Source organism: Camelus ferus, chromosome 4, assembly GCF_009834535.1.
Source record: "Camelus ferus isolate YT-003-E chromosome 4, BCGSAC_Cfer_1.0, whole genome shotgun sequence".
Classification (NCBI taxonomy): Eukaryota; Metazoa; Chordata; class Mammalia; order Artiodactyla; family Camelidae; genus Camelus; species Camelus ferus.
In genome coordinates, this window is record NC_045699.1 from 75,282,918 (window position 1) to 75,303,283 (window position 20,366).

Consider the following 20,366-nt stretch of genomic DNA (forward strand, 5'->3'; position numbering starts at 1 on the left):
AGAGAGTTGGTTACAGACGTCATGACCCTTCACCCCTAAATTTTCAGTGTGTGTCTCCTCAAAACAAAGACCTTCCTACATAACCACAGCGCTGTGGTTGAACTCGGGGAATTTCATGGACTGTCGGCCAGTGTCCTTAACAATCAGGCGTTAGGCTCAGGAGAAGCAGTGTTGACAGGTTGCTGCACAGGTGGCGCTGGGGACTTTTCCATCATGTCAGGAGTCCCAGGTCAGTTTGCCCCCACGCTTGGTGAGGACAGTGTCTGCTGGGCCTTCCCCTCCTGCAGGTGCCTGTCCTTCCTCATGAGTCACCGGCCGGCTGTCTCATTCCCTCCCAGTCACTGGCTGAGTCTTCTTTACAAAGACCTTTCTTTCCTCCTTCGAACTCCTCACTCTTTTGCTGTTACTACAGAGTGTTTATTAAATATGTTATAATGTATTTTCATCCTTATTCTTTGTGATGGTCAGATTATCTCAAATTTGGCCAGTTGGAGCCCTTTAGGCAAGATATTATGTCTTCTAAAAATTTTTTTAGTTGTAGCATAGTCAGTTTATAATGTGTCAGTTTCTGGGGTACAGCACAATGCCTTAGACATAACATATTACATACATATACTCGTTTCCATGTTCTTTTCCATTTAGGTTACTACGAGAGATTGAATCCAGTTCCCTGTGTTTTTTTTAAGATGATCCCATTAGTCTTTCAGCACCTTCTTGCTTTGTGGGATAACAAAATTATGAGACTATTTTGTATAATTCTTGGCAAATAAATGTGAAAATCTAGATGATACGGAGACTTTCCTAGGAAAAAATAACTTGTCAAAGTTTAGTAAAGATATTATTTTACTTACCTATTGCTGTGTAGCAGTTTCCCTCAAATTTGGCAGCTTTTTTTCATCTCACAGTTGTGTGGTCATGTTTATTGTCTCCCAGTCCTGTGCTCAGGAACCCAGGCTGGGCCCTCCGGCTCAGGGTCTCTTTAAACAGGCTGCAGTCGGGATGTCAGCGGGCATGGTTCTGAGTTCAGCTGGGGTGGGACTTGCTTCCAAGCTTGCAGTCTGTCTGTCTCGAATCTACCCGCCCCTCCCTCCCTCCCTCCCCATCCATCTGTCTGTCTCTCTTGGTGGGGAAATCCTGGAGGTGCTCCCACCAAGATCAGTAACACAGTTAGGCTGCTTATCATCTGCACGAATCGTTAACATTTTGTTGCTGGGATTATACAGTGTAACTAGACAAGAGAACTGTTAGAGACAAAAAATTTGAAAATAAGTGGTAAAACCGTTTGTAAGTGAGGTAACTATATCTGGAAAACCTGAGAGCGTCGGTGCTGAAATGCAGACTTTTGAATCATTCAGTAGAGGAACTGGATGTAAAACTGAGGTATGAAAATCCGCAGCCTTCACATATATACAGAACAGTAACCCATTTACAACAACAACAACAACACAAAAGGTAAAAGATTCTGGGATGAGTTTAAATGATGTGCACGTTTGGTATGAGGAATAGTGTAGAGCACTCCGAAACGAAAGACCTAAGCCGTGGAAAGACACTTCTTGTTCTTGGACATCATGACGGTGCTAGTTCTTCTAAATCAATATAGAACTTTACCTTCATCCTGTAGTTGCAGGCTCCTCGTCAGATGCGTGACTGGCAGGTATCTTCCCCAGGCTGGGGGGTGGGGTGTGTTCGCTTCCTTGATGGTGTTCTTTGGAGCACAAACATTTTTAATTTGGTTTATTTTTCTCTGTTGCTTGTGTTTCTGGTGTTGGATCTGAGAAATAGCGGCCAAGTCCTAGGTCATGAAGATTTATGCCTGTGTTTTCTTCTAAGAGTTTTGTTGTTTTAACTCTTTGATGTTAGATCTTTGATCCATTTTAGGTTAATTTTTGTACATGATATCCAGTTGTCCTAGCACCATTTGTTGAAAAGACTCTTCTTTCACATTGAGAGGTCTTGATGTCTGTGGAAATTCAGCTGACTGCATATACCTGGGTTTATTCCTGGGCTTCGAATTCCGTTTCATGGATCAGATGAATGTGTTTATGCAGGTACCACACCATCTTGGTCACTGTAGCCTTGTGGGGAGTTTTGAAATGGGGAAATGCGAGTTCTCCAAAGTCATTTTTCTTTTTCAAGATTGTTTTGGCTGTTGTGGGTCTCTTAAGTTTCCATACGAATTTTAAGGTCAACCTGCCACTTTTCACAGGGAAGCCACTTGAGGTTCTGTAGGGGTTGTGCTGAGCGTTCTTTTAAACGCATTACCTCTGGGTGGAGTCGTACCTGTAACTGATGCAGGAAACACGAGTGACTGTTGGTGTCAGCTGAGTCGCAGACTAACACGTAATACGGGTTGGGCCCCAAAGGGACGGGCTGGACTGGAGAATAGGAACAGGGAGGCAGCACAGACCGGAAGCCTGGTGTCAGATTGGGCCTGCCTGGGCCAAGGTGCGCAGTACCCTGGATAGAGAGACACTGGGAGATGCCTCTGAAGTTGGGAAGTGCAGGGAACATGCGCGTGGGGCTGAGCTTTCAGGGGTCCAAGTTTGGGCTGGGGGAGGGGGTGCATCTGAATCGGATGGTGACATGTTTGAGCACTGGGCTGGTAGCCTGGCTAGTGGAGGTTGGTCAGAAAGACCGAGAACCATTGTTACCCTGGACCCAGGATTCGTATTTATGGGGCTTCACCTGAAGAGAGGACAGCGCTCCCTGTGCAGTGGGTGCTCACTCAGGCTCGGTGGTAACGAGTGGTGAGCTCACTGTGAGTGTCACTTAGGAAGACATTCGTAGTGTTTTCAAAGTGATGATGCATTGAAAAATCACAGGTGGTCAGTGATCGAGAAGTGTTCACTGCTTGGTGCAGCATCAGCTTGATGGGATGCTGGACTCCCGCTAATGTGGCCGTCATGGAGACCGGGGACACAATGGGATATTGGAGGGAAGGATTGAACTGACATAGCTCACGGTCAGTGAAATGTGCACACATGGAGAGAACCTGGAAGGACATGGAACATTTTGAGTTAAGGTTGTGATACTTGTTTCAAAACTTCCCCTTAATATTATCTTCCTACTAGGCATGGTTGTTGGGTCTGTGCTGACGTGTGGGAGGTACTCAGCTGGACTTCGCTCTCCATGACTGCTGTGGCCCCAGGCCTGGCCCAGAGCAGGGGCTAGACTCACACCCGAAGGTAGGGGAGCAGTCAGGGGTCCTGCTGGACCTCTGATTGCTGTTCACAGGTCGTCCACACACCCTCACCTCCACCTGCTCAGTCAGCAAGAGCCTGGGGGCCCACCCTGTGCCCCGCCCTTCCTGGGCTGAAGCAGTGAGCCCGCTGGTTGGAGGCTTGTACCCCAGGGGGACACGGACAAGCAAGAGCAGACTGGATGGGGTGTGGGAAGGCAGGTGGCACGCCTGCATGGCCACCGTGTGCTGAGGGCAGGGACGGAGGCAGGGCTGGGCTCTCTGGGTGGGATGGACGCCCGGGCCACTCTCTGCGTGTTGAGAAGCAGCTGCGAGCCAGGGAGCCCGCAGGAGGTGGGGGCTGTACAACTCAGGCGAGGAGACCCAGGTCAGTGAGGGGGTGGGAAGAAAGGTCAGGTCAGATTTGGGATCTGTTTTAAAGAGGGACCACTCATGATGTAAAAAGAAATTGCATGTGCACATGGAGGGAGAGAAGAGCGAGGATGAAGTCTTGAGTAGTCGGACTCCAGAAGTACTTTGAAGGCCGACCCCAGTGATGGACCAGCTGTGATTTGTGACAAGGAAGAGAGGAAGTCAGATTCTTGGAGTTGGGGGCCTGAGCGCCGCAGGAGTGTGAACGGAGAGGAAGTACACGTGGAGGGGTGGTGTTGGGTGGTCACGAGCTCGGTGTTGAGTGTGGACACATCTGTAGTCCTTCACATGGAAGGAGATCCGAGCTGGAAATAGAAATGTGAACAGAGGAAATCAAACCCGAGACAACAGGCTTCTCAGCCTCGAGCGGTGGTCCTGCCGGCATGGCCCAGCCTTTTTGCTGGGGGGCTGTCCTGGGCCATGTGGGATGGTGATGCCAGTCACTCTCCCCTACCTGGTCATGACGACAAAAAGTATCTTAGTGGGGAAGTGCCCCGATGGAGAACCACCTGGTAGGAATCTGACCCCTTCTCTACTTGATGTAGCCGCACCCCCTGCTCTGGGTCCTTTGCAGGATTCAGTCACTCACACTTGCCTGTAGGATTCATTCTCTGCTGGAACCCAGAGGAGCCCTTAAACACTGAAACAAACAACAGGACTCCCGGGTCACTCCTCCTTGCTCAAGTCACTGCCTGTGTCAGAAGGGCGGACCCCTGCCCGCCCCGGACCCCTGAGCCTCCCTGCCTGGGCTCTTGGCAGATGCTCTGGTTCAGTCTTCAGAGATGCCTTCACTAACCTGAGGTCGCTGCCCCACGTTTCTCTGTCCCTTTAACTTGGCTTATTTATCCAGAGTTACCTTTTCCTCGTCCCCTTCCCTCTAGTCCCTTGTGTGCCTGTCCTGCGCTTAGGCCTTACTCTGAGCTGGGAGTGAATCTCCTCCTGGACTTCCCTGCGCCTTTGCACGCGGATGTGTGTGTGTACGTGCGTTACGCATTTGACGTGTAAATGTTACTGTCCGGTACGTAGATTTTTAACTGGCTTTTTTATACTTCTCATTGTTTTCTAAAATTTGTTCCCTTTTGTCTTTCTATTTATAAGGTTTTACCAAGTCCAAATTACAAAGCATTCCTAATGGTGTTTTTCAGCGTTTACAGATTTTAATGTCATGTTACTTCCTTGAAAATTAAGGCCTAATAAGTTTGTCATTGAATTGAAACAAAATACCAGTATTTTTTCACATAACACAAACATTTTCATTATAAATATTTGGATGACTACTCAGATATTACCATGTAAGTTTTTATAAGTTGCATGAAGGAAATCTTAAAGTGATACAAAAAATATACATATGTAAGTGGCTTTTTTTTAATATTAATACAAAGAAAAGCCCTTTTAATTTCCTGACCCAGATAACCTCTATTGACACAGCTAAGAAGCCTGCCTGCGCGCGCACGCACGCACACACGCACGCACACACACACCCCCGCGCGCGCGGGGAGCTCACTCGCTGCTCCGAACCTCGTGATCAGTCTCCCCGCCTGCTTTTTACACTTGCAGTGCACTTGTATTTCTAAAACATTTCTATTTTAATAGTTTTTAATTTCATAAAGAGTGATTTTCTGGGATTTTCTTTTTCATTACCTTGGTATTGCTAAGACTCATTCATGCTGTGTGTTGCTGTAATGGGTTTATTTTGTCTGCTTTCTAACCTTTCGCTGTGTGAAAAAAAGTTTTTTCATCCACTCTCCCACAGGGACATTTTAGTTTCCAAGGTTTTTTCTTTTTTTCTCTTTTTAAAAATTGTGGCCTCTTCTGCTAGGAACATTTCTGTGCTCTGAACTTTCTTGGGTGTGAAGCTGGGGGTGGAATGCCCAGGCATTGATATGTAAATGATCGACTCTTGGAGAGATTGCGGAGCGGTTCCCAGGGGCTGTGCCGGTGGACCCCTGCCCCCTCTAAATGCAGAAACCCTGTGCCCTGTCCTCTCCAGCGGTACTGGCCGGCCTTTGGTTGGGTCACGTGCATGTGTGTGAAATGGCATCTTACCGCCGTCTTAGTTGGTATTTCCCTGATCACTAATGCTGTTGGCCACCACGTGTTTACTGACTGAATCTGTCTACTTTTATTGTGGGACGTCCTGCACATGTTGGTCTGTTTTTGTGCTCATTATTTTGCAGTTCTCTGTATGTTCTTAGTGCAGATTCTTTGTTAGTTGTGGGTATTGTTCATGTATTCTCCTAGTTTTACAATTAGTTGTTTTCTTGTTCTGAGAAAGGTCTCTTTATCTCACAGTCTAGAAGTTTATGTAGGTTTTAACTCTTAAGTTTTGTTTTTGACGTGTAATTCCTTATTTCTTTTGGAGTTGGCTCTTTTCTTGTATTTAAAATTAAAAATAAATGGTAGCAGTAGGGATTCAGTGTCATCTTTTTTCGTACACTTAATTATTCTTTCTTAGCTTCAGGTATGAACGGGTCTTCCTTTCCCCACGGACCTGACACCGCACGTCCTGGGGCCACTTGTGCGGGACTCCCTCTGGATTCTCGCCTTTGGTCAGCGCCTCTGCCCGCGCCTCAGTTCCTTGCTCATCATCAGTACTGGAAACGGACCTCAGAAGCATTCTGGGTATTTTGGGCCATTTATTCTTCTATATAAACTTTAGAATCCTCAAATTTCATGAAAAACGATGTTGGGATATTAGTTGGACTTGCATTGAATCTGTAGGTCAATTGACAACCTGTGACATCTCCCCCATATCATGCCTTCTTGTTGGTGAATATAAAATCTCTCTATTCGTTTAGTTAAGAAAAACAAACTCAGTCAAATTGTACTTTCCTGCAGAGGTTGTACCATCTTTTGTAGGTTTAGTTCTAGGTAACTGGTGGTGTGGGCACAAACAGGCCGGTGACAGTGATGCTCGGGTTGGTAAAGTGACCAGAGACCGAGAAGCATTCAGGAGAGTTTAATAGGGACGCTGTCGCAGGCATCAGTGTGCCACACAGCGAGAGGAGCCCATGCGAGACCCCGATGGCGCACAGGGTCTTCTTTAGGGGGACGGGGGATGTGCACGTAAGGAGGAGGGGCTGCATGATCAGTTCGTGCACTGGTCCCTGATTGGCTGTAAGATCCGTCAGGACTCCTCTGAACAGGACTCCTCTACGACTTTGATGAGGGCAGGATGTGAGCCTGTCTCTGAGGCGTTGTGAGCCGGGCTGTCTCCTGGGGCGATGGGTTTTGTTAGGGTAAACACACACTGAGGTGTTTTTATCTTGCAGAAAGTGGAGGTATGCGGAGGGTCCTGCAGTGGGGATGGGGGTTAAGGTGTCAATGGCTCCAGGCCCACTGAGAGCCCAGGGGTGGGGGTTTTGACTCCAGTGAGGGCCAGCCGGCTCCACAACTTGTGCCTGTCCGATGCTGCTGTAAATGAGGTATGACTTCTCCTTAATTATCATGTCCGATTGCTCAGTGATGGTGTGTAGCAGGACAGCTAGCTGAATATTTAACCTCATGTATGCATATAGTTCCTTTGCTAAGCTCCGCTGTTACTCCTGGTAATCTGTAGGCAGTATAATCTGCAGATAGTAACATTTCTGTTTCTTCCTTTCTGATCCTCAGGCCGCACATTTCTTGTCTAATTGTACTGGTTAGGACTCCCAGTCAGTGCTGAATGGAAGCAATGTCCGTGTTCTTGGTTTTACTTATTTCTACTATTTTATGAACTTGCCTGTTTGAAATAATTTCAGACTTAAAAAACTCTTACAGAAATAATAGGCAGAATTTCCATATGCCCTTCACCCAGGTGCCCCATGTTAACACTGAGCCACTTTTGCTGTTACCCTGTGTGGCTGTCCCTGTCTAGTTTTTATTTGCTTCTCATGATCATTCTTGATTTTGAAGGGAATGGTTCCTATGTTTCCCCATTTAGGATGATGTTTACTGTATTAGTTCTTCGTGTTCTTTATCAGAACAAGCACAATTCTCTCCTCTTCCTAATTTACTGAGTTTTTAAAATCATACTTGGGTATTGAATTTTACCAAATCTACATCTTTAAAAATCTTACTCTGAACTACATTTGTGAATTTTTCTTAAGTTCAGTCGCACTTGCATGCCTGAGACACACCCATAATACCTGCTAGTATTAACTTTATTTCCAGTTGAATTGAAGTTGCTGATACCTTGTTTAGAAGCTCATCCGTATTTTTAATAGAAATTTCCATCAATTTTATTGTCTGCTTCCTTCTCATTTCTATTTATTTTATTGTTCAGTTGTACTTTCTTGAGATGAACTTGTCATTAGCTTGTTAATTTTGGGACTTTTTTTTTTTTTTTTTTTTACGAAGCTGCAGTCCACAGGTTCTGTTTTAATAGCTGCTTTGGGTGTGTAGAGGCCGGGTGAGGAGGGGTGGGGAAACCATGTGGACAGTTAGATGTAGTCTCGTCAGGACCCTAGTTTCCTTGTGGTAGGCGGGTTAATGGGTCCTTGTTACACGATTAAGAATAATTGAGTAAGTGAAGAAAGCATGGTTCAGGGTGACAGTGCATCATGTCCAGAGTTGGAATGACCAGAATTCTTAGCACATTTGAGGTCCAGAAGAAGAAAAACACAAAAAAGTTAAATGGTGAGAAGAGGTGCCTATTGCAAAGTAACCTTCCACCTCCCTTTCTGCTCTTCCTCTTCCTTACAATTTCTTATAATTCCTCCCCCAAAAGATGTATACGCACACTCCAGCATTTTGTTCTTGCAGGGGTCCGCAGATGCCCCTTCTGGACCTAACCTCTGGTGTGTCACCATGGTCAGTCCCACGGTAGCCTGGAGCTCGCTCTCGGTCTCCCTGGTAGGGTGAACGATTTCTAAAACTCGTTGGGTAACCCATCGGGTATTTTGGCTGTCTAATGCAGAGAGAAGGCCGCGTGAACCTCTTGCCATCCATTTGCTCCTCCCCAACCCCTGGCAACCCCCCAGTCTCCCGGCTGTCTCTGTAGGTTTGCATATCCTTGACATTGCATATGAATGGAATCATGTAACGTGTGATGTTTTGTGACTGGGTTGCTGTTTCCAAGGATCATCCTGCTTTCCTGTGTGTCAGTGTCTCATTCCCTTTTAGTCAAGTTAAGTCATGGTAGGGGGAGACCACGCTTTTCTCATTCATCTGAGGAGGGACGTTTGGATTAGTTCCACTTTTTGGGCTATTATGAATAATGCCAATATTATTTTCATAATATTAATATGAAAAAATGTTTCCCCTTCCTCCCCAACCTCCTCTCTCCCTCTCTCCCCCTCTCCCCACACTCCCCCCTCACCCCTACAACTGCCCACCAAGGGAGACCCCGCATCCCCCCGTGTCCCCCCAGTCCATCCCCGTCCATTCCCCTGTGGGGCTCTGAGCACCACCCAGGCTGCTGCTGCCCTGTGTCTCTTAGCAGCCTGCATGCTCGCCCCTCACCCCTGGACGTCCTCTCCTTACACAGGGAACCCACATTCCCTGTGCCCGCTCCTCTGTCCAGATGCTCCTGCCCCTCCACTGCTGTCCTGTCATCCCCATGTGCTTGCAGGGCGACGGGGCTGCTGCTTGCACCCTGGTCTCAGTTCTTGCCTCTGCTGTCCTTCCCTGCTCTCCTTGGCTGCTTCCTTCCTTCCTAGGACTTCTTCCCCGGGCTGCGATCTTGGCAGTGGCCAGGGCCGACCGAGACAGCCGGCTGGCAACTCCTGTCTTGCTTGTCCTTGGCCACTGTTGGTGACTGCTCCAGACCCCGTCCCGTGCTTCCCGTGTTCACTCAGGAGCTCCCATGGGGTCCACCCCGTGCTTGCTGCAGGCCTGGATCCCTGGTAGAGTTTGAATGACGGGTTAGTGAGGATTTTCTGTCGGTAGTTATTATTCTGTTTAGTAATTGTATGCATTACAGAAGACCTCAAGTTTTAAGTTTTACTTGGGGGAAAAAATGGTGGGAAACCCATAGTTAACTTGGATATTCTGAATTATGGGATTGGGACTGAGATTTTTGTTGTATTTTTTGAAATACAAATTTTTAAAAAAATAATGAACATGTATCAGTTTTATAGAAAAAAATTGAGACCCTCCTTTATATGCACTTCATAGATTACTGTATTTTTTAAAAAAGTAATAAGCAGTAAACAAGGACTTGTATCGCAGAGGGACCATATTCAACATCTTGTAATAACATATAATGGAAAAGTCTGAAAAAGAATATATATATGTATAACTCAGTCGCTTTGCTGTACACCAGAAACACTGTAAATCAACTATACTTCAACTAAAAAAGTGAAAATTAAGAAAAATGAGCATTCCAAATCTGAAGGGAAGATGACCCTGAATTTCGAGAATGCTCTCTGAAAACAAAGCTGCTCGGAAGAGCTGCATCCTGTATTTGTAAATTGGATAAAATAAGGAGGGGTCCCCTGTGTCGAGGATGGCCTCAGGCGCACCTGGGCTGCACCCATCCTTCCGCCCCTGCCTTGCCTTCTGCCTGCCCCTCGGTGCGGCCCCCTCGAGTCCTGGGTCCGTCCGCTCAGCAGGACCAGCCCACCAGCACGGACTCCGCCGTAGTGGGCGGCGTAGCGGAGGGTCCCCAAAGCCCTTCCGGGCTGTGCGGTTGGACCGCCGCCTGCTTTTTCCGTCCCGCTGGGTCCCGGAGTTGGGGGCCGAGGCGGGGGGCGGGGCGGGGGCGGGGGCGGGGGTGGGGCCGGGCTCCAGGGTTGGGGCTGGGGCTGGGGCGGGGCCGGAGGCAGGCGGGGCGCGGGTGGGGGGCTGGGCTCTCAGCCTGAGAAGGGAAGTTTGTAACGCTGCAGCAGCCCCGCCCCTCTAGTCTCTGCCCCCCCCCTTTTAAAGGGGGAGGTAATTCAGTTTATTTTTAGAGGAGGCACTAGGGATTGAACCCAGGGACGTGGATGCTAAGCACGCGCTCTGTCACTTGAACTATACCTTCCCCCTATAGTCTCTGCTGTTTCGTTTTGAAAAATAGTTGTTTTTCATAAGCATATTTTGTGTTAGGGTGTAATGGGTTTATTTTGAGGAAAGTGGTGATTTAAGGTGGTCTCAGTTTTAATCTCTGCCGTGGCCCGTAGGAACAGCGGCTCCTGGGGTGTACTGTGGCCCGGGATTGGCGGTGCAGTAGTGGTTGGAAACCCCCCAAGTCCCTTTCCTCAGAGACCTGGCGTTCTCATGGGGGCTGAATTCCACGTTTCTGTGTTGCATGCTTCAAAATGCTCAACACTTTTGGTTTATTGTCTTTACCACGCTCAGTCTTTTTGTCAGAATGGGGGCTGGCTATGAATGTGTTGTTTTTCCCGTGTTATTTCAGCCCTGTTACAGAGCAGTATTGAGGAAAATTTTTTAAAAAATCTGTAGGGTTAGGAATGTGATCTTTCTGATCATCTGGGAGAATTAATGCTTTTCTACTGTTTTCTGCACAAGCCTGCACTTACTCTGTGCGCCAGCAGACGGCGCCCGCGTTCCGACGAGACCCAGGCGCTGGGTGGAGCCTGGTCCACGTTTCAGGCTCAGCACTCAGCAAAGGCTCGCCTGCCTGCCTGCCTGCCAGCCCTCGACTCTGAACGAAGACCCTGAAGGTCTCAGGGCTCTTTCCCAGCAGATGCCTGCCCGTGCTCACGCATGGTCTTCTGACTGACGGCCAGGCGTCTGGGTGCCCACCCCCCCGCCGCACTGTGTCCCTCGCTGTGGTGCTTCAGAGAGGCCCGTGCTCTTCGCGTCTGGACAGAAGAACGAGGGTGTCCTTTTTCTTGTGTGTAAACTCAGTCCATCTTACCCGTACCTCCACGTTCTGCAGGGGAACAGAGTGCCTGCCCTCAGAGGAGAGACATGCTTTGGGGCAGGGCTGGGCCCCGCATAAAGCTCTAGCCCTGGGGATGTGGTCAGTTCCCAGGGTCCCTCCCTCAGGTCAGTGCTTGGGACCACGCCCTGTGGCCTCAGTCCTGTGCGTCTCTGCAGAGGCTGGACACCAGACAACCCTCACTCAGGCCTGTGCGTTTCAGCCTGGGGGAGACACGTCCTGCCCTCAGGGGTCTGTGTCACAGGTTGCCAGTGTCTTACAGTGTATTAACAACATTGTTCTCACATCAAAAAAAATTTAAGGATTTTCCTTTCCTGGTTGTAACTCTGAAAAGTGTGTACAGTTGAGAGGCTGGAAGACCACGTGGTCCCCGTGAGTCCAGTCGCACTGCTTGTACGGCAGAGTGGCTTGTGTGTGAGGTGACATACCGCTCCCTCGGCCCCTGCCATGCACGTGTGGGGCCTCTGTCCTCAGGAGCCCACGCTTGTCCCAGGCAGAACCATCCGGTGTCCCGGAATGGAGCCTGCAGTCTGGCCGGGATGGGGCGGAGGTGACCAGCCAGAACTGCCCTGTCCCTACTCTGTCCGCCATACAGTTAAAGGACTAGAGAGATGGGGGTGCTGGGGTGGGGAGAATTTCTACAGCACAAGTTGTTTCCTCTGAGGGTGTGGGTCCCAGTCCCGGGGACCACGCGTGGCAGCTCCGTCAGTGTGACCATGGCAGAAGCCGAGACGAAAGCTGCTTGTCCACAAGCCGTGAAAACCCCAGGGCTTCCTGGGTGCCAGCCTTCACAGAGCTTCTTCTAAGAAGCAAGTTCCAGGAGCCAGACGACATTAAGCAGAATTGCAGTCTTCTTGGCGTCTATTAGAGAACACGAGGGCAGTAGCAATTCAAGCTCCTGGTGAACCTCCAGCACCCTGTCCTGGCTGGCTCCCCCTCACTTGGCAGAGTTCCTAGGAAGCTCCCTGTTCCTGGCTCCTGGCTCCAGAGCTGTTTCTTCTGTTCTCTTTGCTTTTTTTGTCAAATCTTGGAGAGCAAGTTCAGAGCAGCAGTGGCACAGCCTGTGCTTCTTCTCTGCGGTCTTCCTGTTCCACCGTCACCTCTGGGTCCCCTCCTTGGTGAGTGCGGCCCGCGCAGGAACCTGTCCCTGAAGCAGAGAGATGCACCAGGCCCCATGGTCGCCAGGCTGGGGGCTCCTGCCCCTGGAGAGCTTCCCCTCCCTTCTCCCTTCTGATTGGAAGTGAGTCCTGGGTGATGGCTTTGGCGCAGGTGGGCGTGAAGGGATCCGGAGTTGGTCTGTGAGGAGGAGGGGGAGCCCCTCTGTGGGGTCCTGCAGAGACACAGGGCTCAGTGGGTGGGAGAGGAGCATGCTCCCCAGCTCTGTCCTTTCTCTTTGGGGCTCTTTCATGGAGGAGTTACAGAGTGCTGCGTGCAGAGTGTCACATGACAGCGTCACTGCAAATACCCAGCGTGTTCCCCAGTGGGTCTGGTGCAGGATCTTGTAGGCGATGCCGTGTGTCCCCGTCCCCATGACGAGGTCTCTGCAGCCTCCGCCCTGGGGGTGGGTTCTCTTGTTCACATTGGTTCAGGGAAACTGGTTCCCTCAGGTGTCTGTAGGGTCCCTTTTATATGATCCAGGTTGGTTATACTTTTGTGAGCACATTGTCACAGGAAAGCGTTTGGACGGTTATACACTCATGTTTAGTTGGCTTTTGGGTAATTTTCACTTTTCAATTTTTCCCAATTAATTTCCTTCAGTTGAATTAAAAAAATGAAATGATACAGTAATACATGAATTTTTCTTTTGAAAACTGAGTCTTGTGCAGGCAGGGTCTCCCATCTGACCCCACACCTTCTGTCAGGGCAAGGCGATGTGGATGGACCCTTCCAGATCTTGCCGTGTTGTGCAGAGACGTGCTTGAGCCCGTCAGGAAATGCAGTGCTATTCCGTAGAAGTTTCTTTTATTGTTCTTACTTCTGAAATACTTCCACACTTAATGGAAAAGCTTCGAGTATGATTTTCACGAGCCCTTGGAGGTCAGGCTGCCTCATGGACGCCCTGTTGTTCCTGGTGCTGGGGTGCATTTCCGCAGACACTCGTGTGCTGCCGACATCAGGAAGTCAGTAGGTGTCCTGAAATGTATCCGTGATGTGCACTCAGCACCATTATGCTACATCCTGTTTTTCTTACTACACTAATATTTATTGTTATCTGATTTTTACTCTTATAAATACACCTCTCCTTTTAAAGGAGTCTTTTCTAATGATTGCATTGGTTTCATTAAAGATGTTCGTGATTGCATCTGTAAGGTTATGTTTTCACGCCTCTCAATCTTTTCCCCCCTTTTTTGTGGTAAAATGTACTTAAATATACATTTTATCATTTTAATCATCTTTAAGTGTTCCTTTTGGTTACGTTAGGTTCTTTCTTATTTATTCGTTTATTTATTTATTATTGAGTTATATAGTCAGTTTACCATGTTGTGTCAATTTCTGGTGTACAGCACAATTTTTCAGTCATACATGAATATAAATATATTCATATTCTTTTTCACTGTGAGCTACTACAAGATCTTGAATATATTTCCCTGGGCTATACGGTATAAACTTGTTTATCTGTTCTCTTTTTTAAATTGTATTTAATTATTTTATTTTGGCGGGTAGGGAGGTAATTAGGTTTATTTATTTTTAGAGGAGGTACTGGGTATTGAACCCAGGACCTCCTGCACGCTAAGCATGCGCTCTACCACTTGAACTATACCCTCCCCGCTATCTATTTTATGTATACCTGTCAGTATCTACAAATCTTGCACTCCCAGTCTATCCCTTTCCACCCCACTTCCCCTGGCAACCACAAGTTTGTATTCTATGTCTGTGAGTCTGTTTCTGTTTTATATTTAAGTTCGTTTGTCTCCTCCTCCTTTTTTTTTTTTTTTTTTTTTTTTTAAGATCCCACATATGAGCCATCTCATGTGGTATTTTTCTTTCTCTTTCTGGCTTACTTCACTTAGAATGACATTCTCCTGGGACATCCGTGTTGCTACAAATGGCAGTATGTTGTCATTTTTATGGCTGAATAGTATTCCATTGTATAAATATGCCACAGCTTCTTTATCCAGTCACATTAGGTACTTTCACAACATTGTGCCACATCATCACATGTAGCTCTGAAATACGTTCATCACCCCGAGCAGAAACTCTGCACCTGTTAAGCAGTGCCTTCCCTTTCCCATGTCTCTGAATTTACCTGAACTGGCTGTCCCACTAAGCAGCCCTCTACAGCATTTGTTACCCTGGGTCTGGCTTGTCTCCCTCAGCACCATGTTTTTGAGGTTCATCCACGTTGCAGCGTGTCGTAACGTTGCTCCCTCTCCGGCCGCGTGATGCTCTCGCACCCTGTTGCGTGTGACTGCCTGTTGGTGAGCACCTTTGTTTTCTCCAGCTTTGGGCCGTGTTGAATAGTGTTGCTGTGGGCGTTTTGGGACGGAGGTCTCAGACGTGCCTGTTTTCAGTTGCTCGGGTTGAGACTAGCAGTGGAATCGCTGGGTCGTCTGGGGATTCTGTGTGCAGCTTTCTGGGGCGGCACCAGCTCTCTCCAAAGCAGCCGCTTTATTCTGTGTCCCTGCCACAGTGCATGATGAGGGTTTCAGTTTCTCCACTTCCTCACCAGCACTGGCTACAGTCCGGCCTCCTAATTGGAGCCCCCCCATGGCGGGTGTGGGGTGGCCCTTCGTCGGGGTGCTGGCGGCGGCCGTTGCCGGCCAGCAGCCCTGCGCGCTCTGGCTGGAACCATGTGCCTCTGCGTCCGGACCCTGGTGGTTTTGTCCCCACGTGCCTTTGATACAGGAGCTCCTAAATCTGCTCCCTTCCCCTGAGCTATGCAAGAAGCACTGTTTACTAAAGCTCATGGGAAATTGCTGATTCTACTGAAGGGCAAAATAGGCAGAACTAATGAGAAGGGTGACTGGACTCTGGAAGAATTTGGAAATGGCACGAAATGAGACTTGTGAAAACACCAGGCCAATATCGCTCAGGGTGCCACAGTACTATCGGGGACGGGGGACCCTGCATTGGCCTTGTATGTGCCTTCCGGTATTTCCCACGGCCTTGCGTCATTATACGGCTTTTTTCCAATCAACTTAAATTTTTTTTTGCTTTAGAAAGGAGTTCTGACAAGAGTTAAAACGAGAAACGTTCTTTTAGACTGTGTCGCGTTTGGGAGAGAGTCCGATGACGTATGTTCACCTGGGGCGCCGCCTCCTGTGGGTGAGGGAGCTGCCAGTGACGCTCCGTGCCCTGGAAGCCACGCAGCGGTCTTGCGGAACATCCCACATCTGAAACTCTGTGCACGCTTTGCTTAGGGCGGATGTATCGATGCACCGTTGCCCACTTTGTTTTTTATATTGATCACCTAAGAATGGCGTGACGTGCGTGACCCCCCCGCCCCCAGGTGGTGTTATATTGTCGAAGCTTTGTTTTATAGGGTGACTCTCAGGGTGCTGAGCCCTTGGGACAGGCTGGGCCTGGAATGAGGCCCACGGTGGACGGCAGTGCCTTGTGGCCCCACTGGCCCTGCTGGGTGCCCTTCTGCCAGTGGGGCCTCCCAGCTCCCAGTGGAAGCCTGCGTTTTCGTCTTGACTGACTGCAAGCTCAGCTAAGTAAGGGAGAGGGAGCAGCGTTTGCCGCTTTCAAGCCCTGCGGGTCGAGGCTGCGCAGTCTCCACAGGTTGTGTGTGTGCCCTGTGAGCACCCCGCCCCCGCCAGTTCGCAGCCCTGGAGGGCTCCCTGTGGGAGGCAGGTGTCACCTTTGCTGGTCTGCAAACTGGATTTTGTCAGTAAACTAAGTTGTGCCAATAGTATTGTTGAAACTCACGGGAGACTGCCATGTAAGCTAGGGAATCGGTCTGTTTCTTGGTGGTGAGAAGTATGTGTAGCCGTCTCCCCCCAGAGGGAGGTGAGACCAAACAGATGCTGTGTGGCCACCTCCCTGGTTTCCGCCCTCACAACAGACACCTGTGCTGGCCCCGCCCCCGCCAGCTGCTTGGAGCTTGTGGTGGTCCAGGCTGCTTTTTATTTTCCTTCACATCCCTGATGGGGTCCGAATAGTGGAGTATAACGCACAGAAGCTAAGGGCGTTGCGGGCCGCCAGGTGCAGGTGCTGATGCCTTCCCTGGCGGGCTCCGTGGCACCTCCTGCATGTCCGGATTTGTTGCGTCTTCTCCATAGATCCAGACCGGGAGGGTCGACCCCAGCTGTGCCTTCCGGGCCCGGCCCCAGGAGCAGGAAGCTTGTGTGGTCGGGTTGCCTGCTTGGCATTAACTGTGTGCCGGGTGGGTGTGTTTGCTCTGACCTGGGGGGGCCCCACGTTGTCTGGGGAGCACGGAGGGGAAGAGCCCGTCTCGGTGGCCTGCTGGGCACCACGCTGGGACACAGTGCCCTGAGACGGCTGTGGTCCCTGTTGTCCCTCATGGGGGCAGCAGCGTGGGCAGGGGGCGCGGAGGATGACAGCTCTTTCCTGGTCCAGGAGCCTGGGGTCTCCGCCAGGAGACTCCGCGCTGGGCTGGAGCGCCCTGCACAGTGCTCTCAGCCTCCCCGTGGTCTGGGCTCCTCGGATGTCAGCCACAGTCTCGGGGTGCAGGCCCCGAGCATGGCAGGGCACACGGAGTCCCCCTCGGCGGGGATGTCAGCATCACCTCGTCAGAGCCTGTGGAGGTGGGACGCAGCAGCTGAGAGGGTCTGGATCAAGGGAACAGCAAGGCGTAGCGCCATTGGTTTACTTCTGTGCGGGGAGGCCCGATGAGGGTTAAGCAGCAGATGGAAAGGGAGTCTGTTCTGATATTGCAGAGCCCCTTACATGTAGTTGATGGTGCTGCTTTGGGTATTAATTGTGTTTTCCAAATTTAGGAACTAACTCTCCTTTTTCTGCCAGTGGGAAAAACAAAAAGACAAAGAGGGAAAAGGAAATCTATGAGATATTGAAAGGATTCATTCTCCTCTCCACCCCGTTTAATAGATAGTGAGTGAAACTGGAATGTGGAAAACAGTTTAAAATTAGGTGGTGGGTGGGTAGCGCTCTACATCTCAGACATCTCTTGGACTGAAGATACGGCCCATTGCTGACAACCTGTTTGGCACTACAGTCCTGCATTGGTGCCACCGAGGTTCTTAGGGAGGAGACGCTGTCGCTGGCCCAGACCTTGGGCAGAGAGCAGGAAGTGGCAGGTGGGATTTTGGCATCTCTCTTGTGCCTGCTGGAACCGAAACCTCTCTGCTCTTGGGGAGAGAAGGCCCTCCCTGTGCCTGGTGCTGGCGGCCAGTGTGTGGGGGGGCTTTCCTTTCAGCGTCAGGGCCACCAGCGGGGTCACCAGATGCTGAGTGAGCGGCGCTCACCACCGAGATGAGCATCGAGAGGGTTTCTCTTCCTTTCTCCTAGTATCTTGCCATCGTTGGGTCTCTTATAGATAATCTGTGAAAGCTGACCAGCCGATGCCACGCACACGTGCACACATGTGCACGCACACACAGACACACAGGGTCAGGATAGAAACACTTGAGGCCACACTGGGACACTGACTGCACCCTTCCTTCCCCTCCTAGTGCAGGAGCTGTTCTTCGTGGTTCTAGTAAGTATGTCTCACATTCATTCTGAAGTGGCTTTGACCACTTTTAAACTTGAGGTATGTGTAGCAGTTAGAGTCACCCTTCTCAACCTCTGTCTGTGAAGGATGCCCGGAGCTCACAGCTCTCCCTGGGAGTCCCACTGTGGAGCCCTACCGGCGGCAGAGCGTGGAGTTGTGTCGGCTCCTGGCTTTTGTGTTTCTGTGATGATCCTGTGAGTCCAGGGCCGGAGCCTCCTGCCCCTCGGCCCGTGTGCACCAGGCTCCATCTGTGCTGGTCCCTGGAGGGGTGTCCAGTGAGCCAGACACGCCATTTTGAAGATTAAGTATTTGGAAGCAGCATCGAATCTGGCACTCTTTGTGGTTACAGCCTTATTGCTGTGTTTAGAACTTTCCCTTTGGGCCCTTTGCACTGTGTTTGCTAAGTTGGAGTGAGAAAATGAGAAGACACTCACTTCCATGATGGCATCAGTGGTTGGGTCTCTGTGCAGGAGGCTGCAGGGAGCCTCCGAGAAGGGCCAGGCTTTCTGGGGCTGACAGAGGCCCACGACCAGGACTCCCCTGCACAGGAGGGTCCAAGGCTCAGCCCTCTCAGGCGCTTGCCCCATTGGTGTCTGCCACACGGCTGATTTTTTTCTTTTTTTAGATAAACAGTGGCTAGTGAGAGAAAGATGACAGAAACTCTGACATCACCCCCTAGAAGAGCCCTGAAGTTCAGGCGGTCAGGGCTGGTGTACTCTGGATGCTCTGCAGTAAAAGGACAGGCTTGCAGAACACTTAAATAACTACGCACTTCAGTGTTAGAGACGAGGAAGGAGCCACGACACTGCAGGAGCGCTCGTATAATTCGTGCCTCAGTGTGGGAGACTGAGCTCCTGAGTGGCTCAGGTTTTTATTGAGTTTTCTTGATTTATCTGTTTCTGACCTGTTTTGTAGGGGTTGGACATTTGAAATACTTACATGAAGTATTGTCACCAGCAGAATGCACTTTGAAATAAGTTGTAGCATTCCTATAATAGAGCCAAAACATTTGTGATGTCTAATTATGAAAGCAATGCATGGATGCGTTCTTGTTAAGACAGTGTCCCCCAAGTACGGGTAAAGTAGCCATTTCCTTGGCCTGGTTTGAATGCTAGTCCTCCTCCTCTGGGGAGACCGTGTTCTGTGCGTCTGCCGCTGGCCGGGTGCTCCCTGGTTGCCGAGGGCCCACTGGTAGCGGCTTTTACCCGTGGTCCGGTTGTGGTTCGGATTCGGTGCCCGTTGAGAAGAGACCGGCTGGCGGGTGGACGGGTTGCGCTGATGGCTGTTTCTCTTCAGCAGGCGGTTCCGGCAAAGGGGGAGACGAAGCAGGACCGCTGCCTGAGAGCTGAGCTGCTGAGAGAAGGTAAGGCTGTGCCTGGTTGTGTGGGGCTGGCCTGAGGTCCTGGTCCCTGCGCCCGGGAGCCTGTGGGTGCGGGGCAGCTTGTTCAGTTGGTCGCCGACCGCTGCGGGCTGTGGCCTGGTCAGTGCTGGGTGTGGTGGGCACAGAAGGTGATCTGCTGAGTGAGGGGAGCCCCCCGCAGGCATGAGCCATGACTCTGTTGGTGTGACGTCCTTGCTGGTGAATCTGGGGGCTCTGGAAACAGCGGAGGTGCCAGGAAGCAGGGAGGCTGGCAGGCAAGGGGGTGTTTGCAGAGGGGAACTTTGGGGGTCCTGGCTACCCTGGGAGGAGCCCTGGTGGGAGACGCAGGGCTCTACGTTTGTTAAGACTTGGGGAAAAGACTGACAGGTGAACCCCGCTGTCTCACACGTGGGCTACCAGGGTGCTGACCAAGGTGCTGACCAGGCCACTGGGGAGTAGCATCTTGACCGGACACCATGCGACAGGAGGCCCCGGAGCGATGTGGGCACTGGACTCTGCTTGGCTGCATCTGCACGAGGTTGGGCATGCGGTCCTGGGACAGCTGGGGCGGACATGAGGGCTGAGCACACGAGACCGTGGGAGGAGCCCTGCCAGCGATGGGGCCATGCTCCTCCTGGCGCGGCCACTGCCCCGGGCACCGTGAGTCTCCCAGTGTTGGGTTCCTGGGAGCAGGGGGCTTGTGGGGTCAGGGACCTTGCTGCCCAGGGCTAGTCCAAACCCCACTCCCTTCCAGGTCAGACACCTGCTCTCTGAGGGGCTGGCTCAGGTCTGCCCTCTGTCCTTGGGGCGTCTTTCCCTGGCAGCCAGGCCTGTCCCTGGTGGACTGATGGCCGTGGCCCTGCCCTGCATCCTGTCTTCACCTTCACCCCGGGTTCTTCCCCAGCCCACCTGCTCTCGCTGCCACACCCCCAGCTGGCCCTGGGGCGCTCGC

At 50.6% G+C, this 20,366-nt stretch overlaps 1 protein-coding gene across 20 annotated transcripts in view; it reads left to right on the plus strand.

Moving 5' to 3' along the window:
• EHMT1 (euchromatic histone lysine methyltransferase 1) overlaps nucleotides 1–20,366 on the plus strand; it is a 119,331-nt gene that overhangs the window by 24,833 nt on the left and 74,132 nt on the right. For 15 of the 20 annotated variants that reach the window (XR_004319606.1, XR_004319607.1, XR_004319608.1 and 12 more), the window contains exons 2-3: nucleotides 6,066–6,232; nucleotides 19,351–19,417. The exons of 1 other annotated variant lie outside the window; for it this stretch is intronic. Coding sequence is in view for 16 of the 19 variants with exons in the window: in XM_032479068.1 (XP_032334959.1) it covers nucleotides 6,074–6,232; nucleotides 19,351–19,417 (226 nt within the window). In the remaining 3 variants the exon portion in view is untranslated. Of the gene's footprint in view, nucleotides 1–6,065; nucleotides 6,233–19,317; nucleotides 19,418–20,366 lie in introns of those variants that run through there. 4 more of the 20 variants (XM_032479056.1, XM_032479067.1, XM_032479066.1 and 1 more) reach the window with 4 other exon arrangements.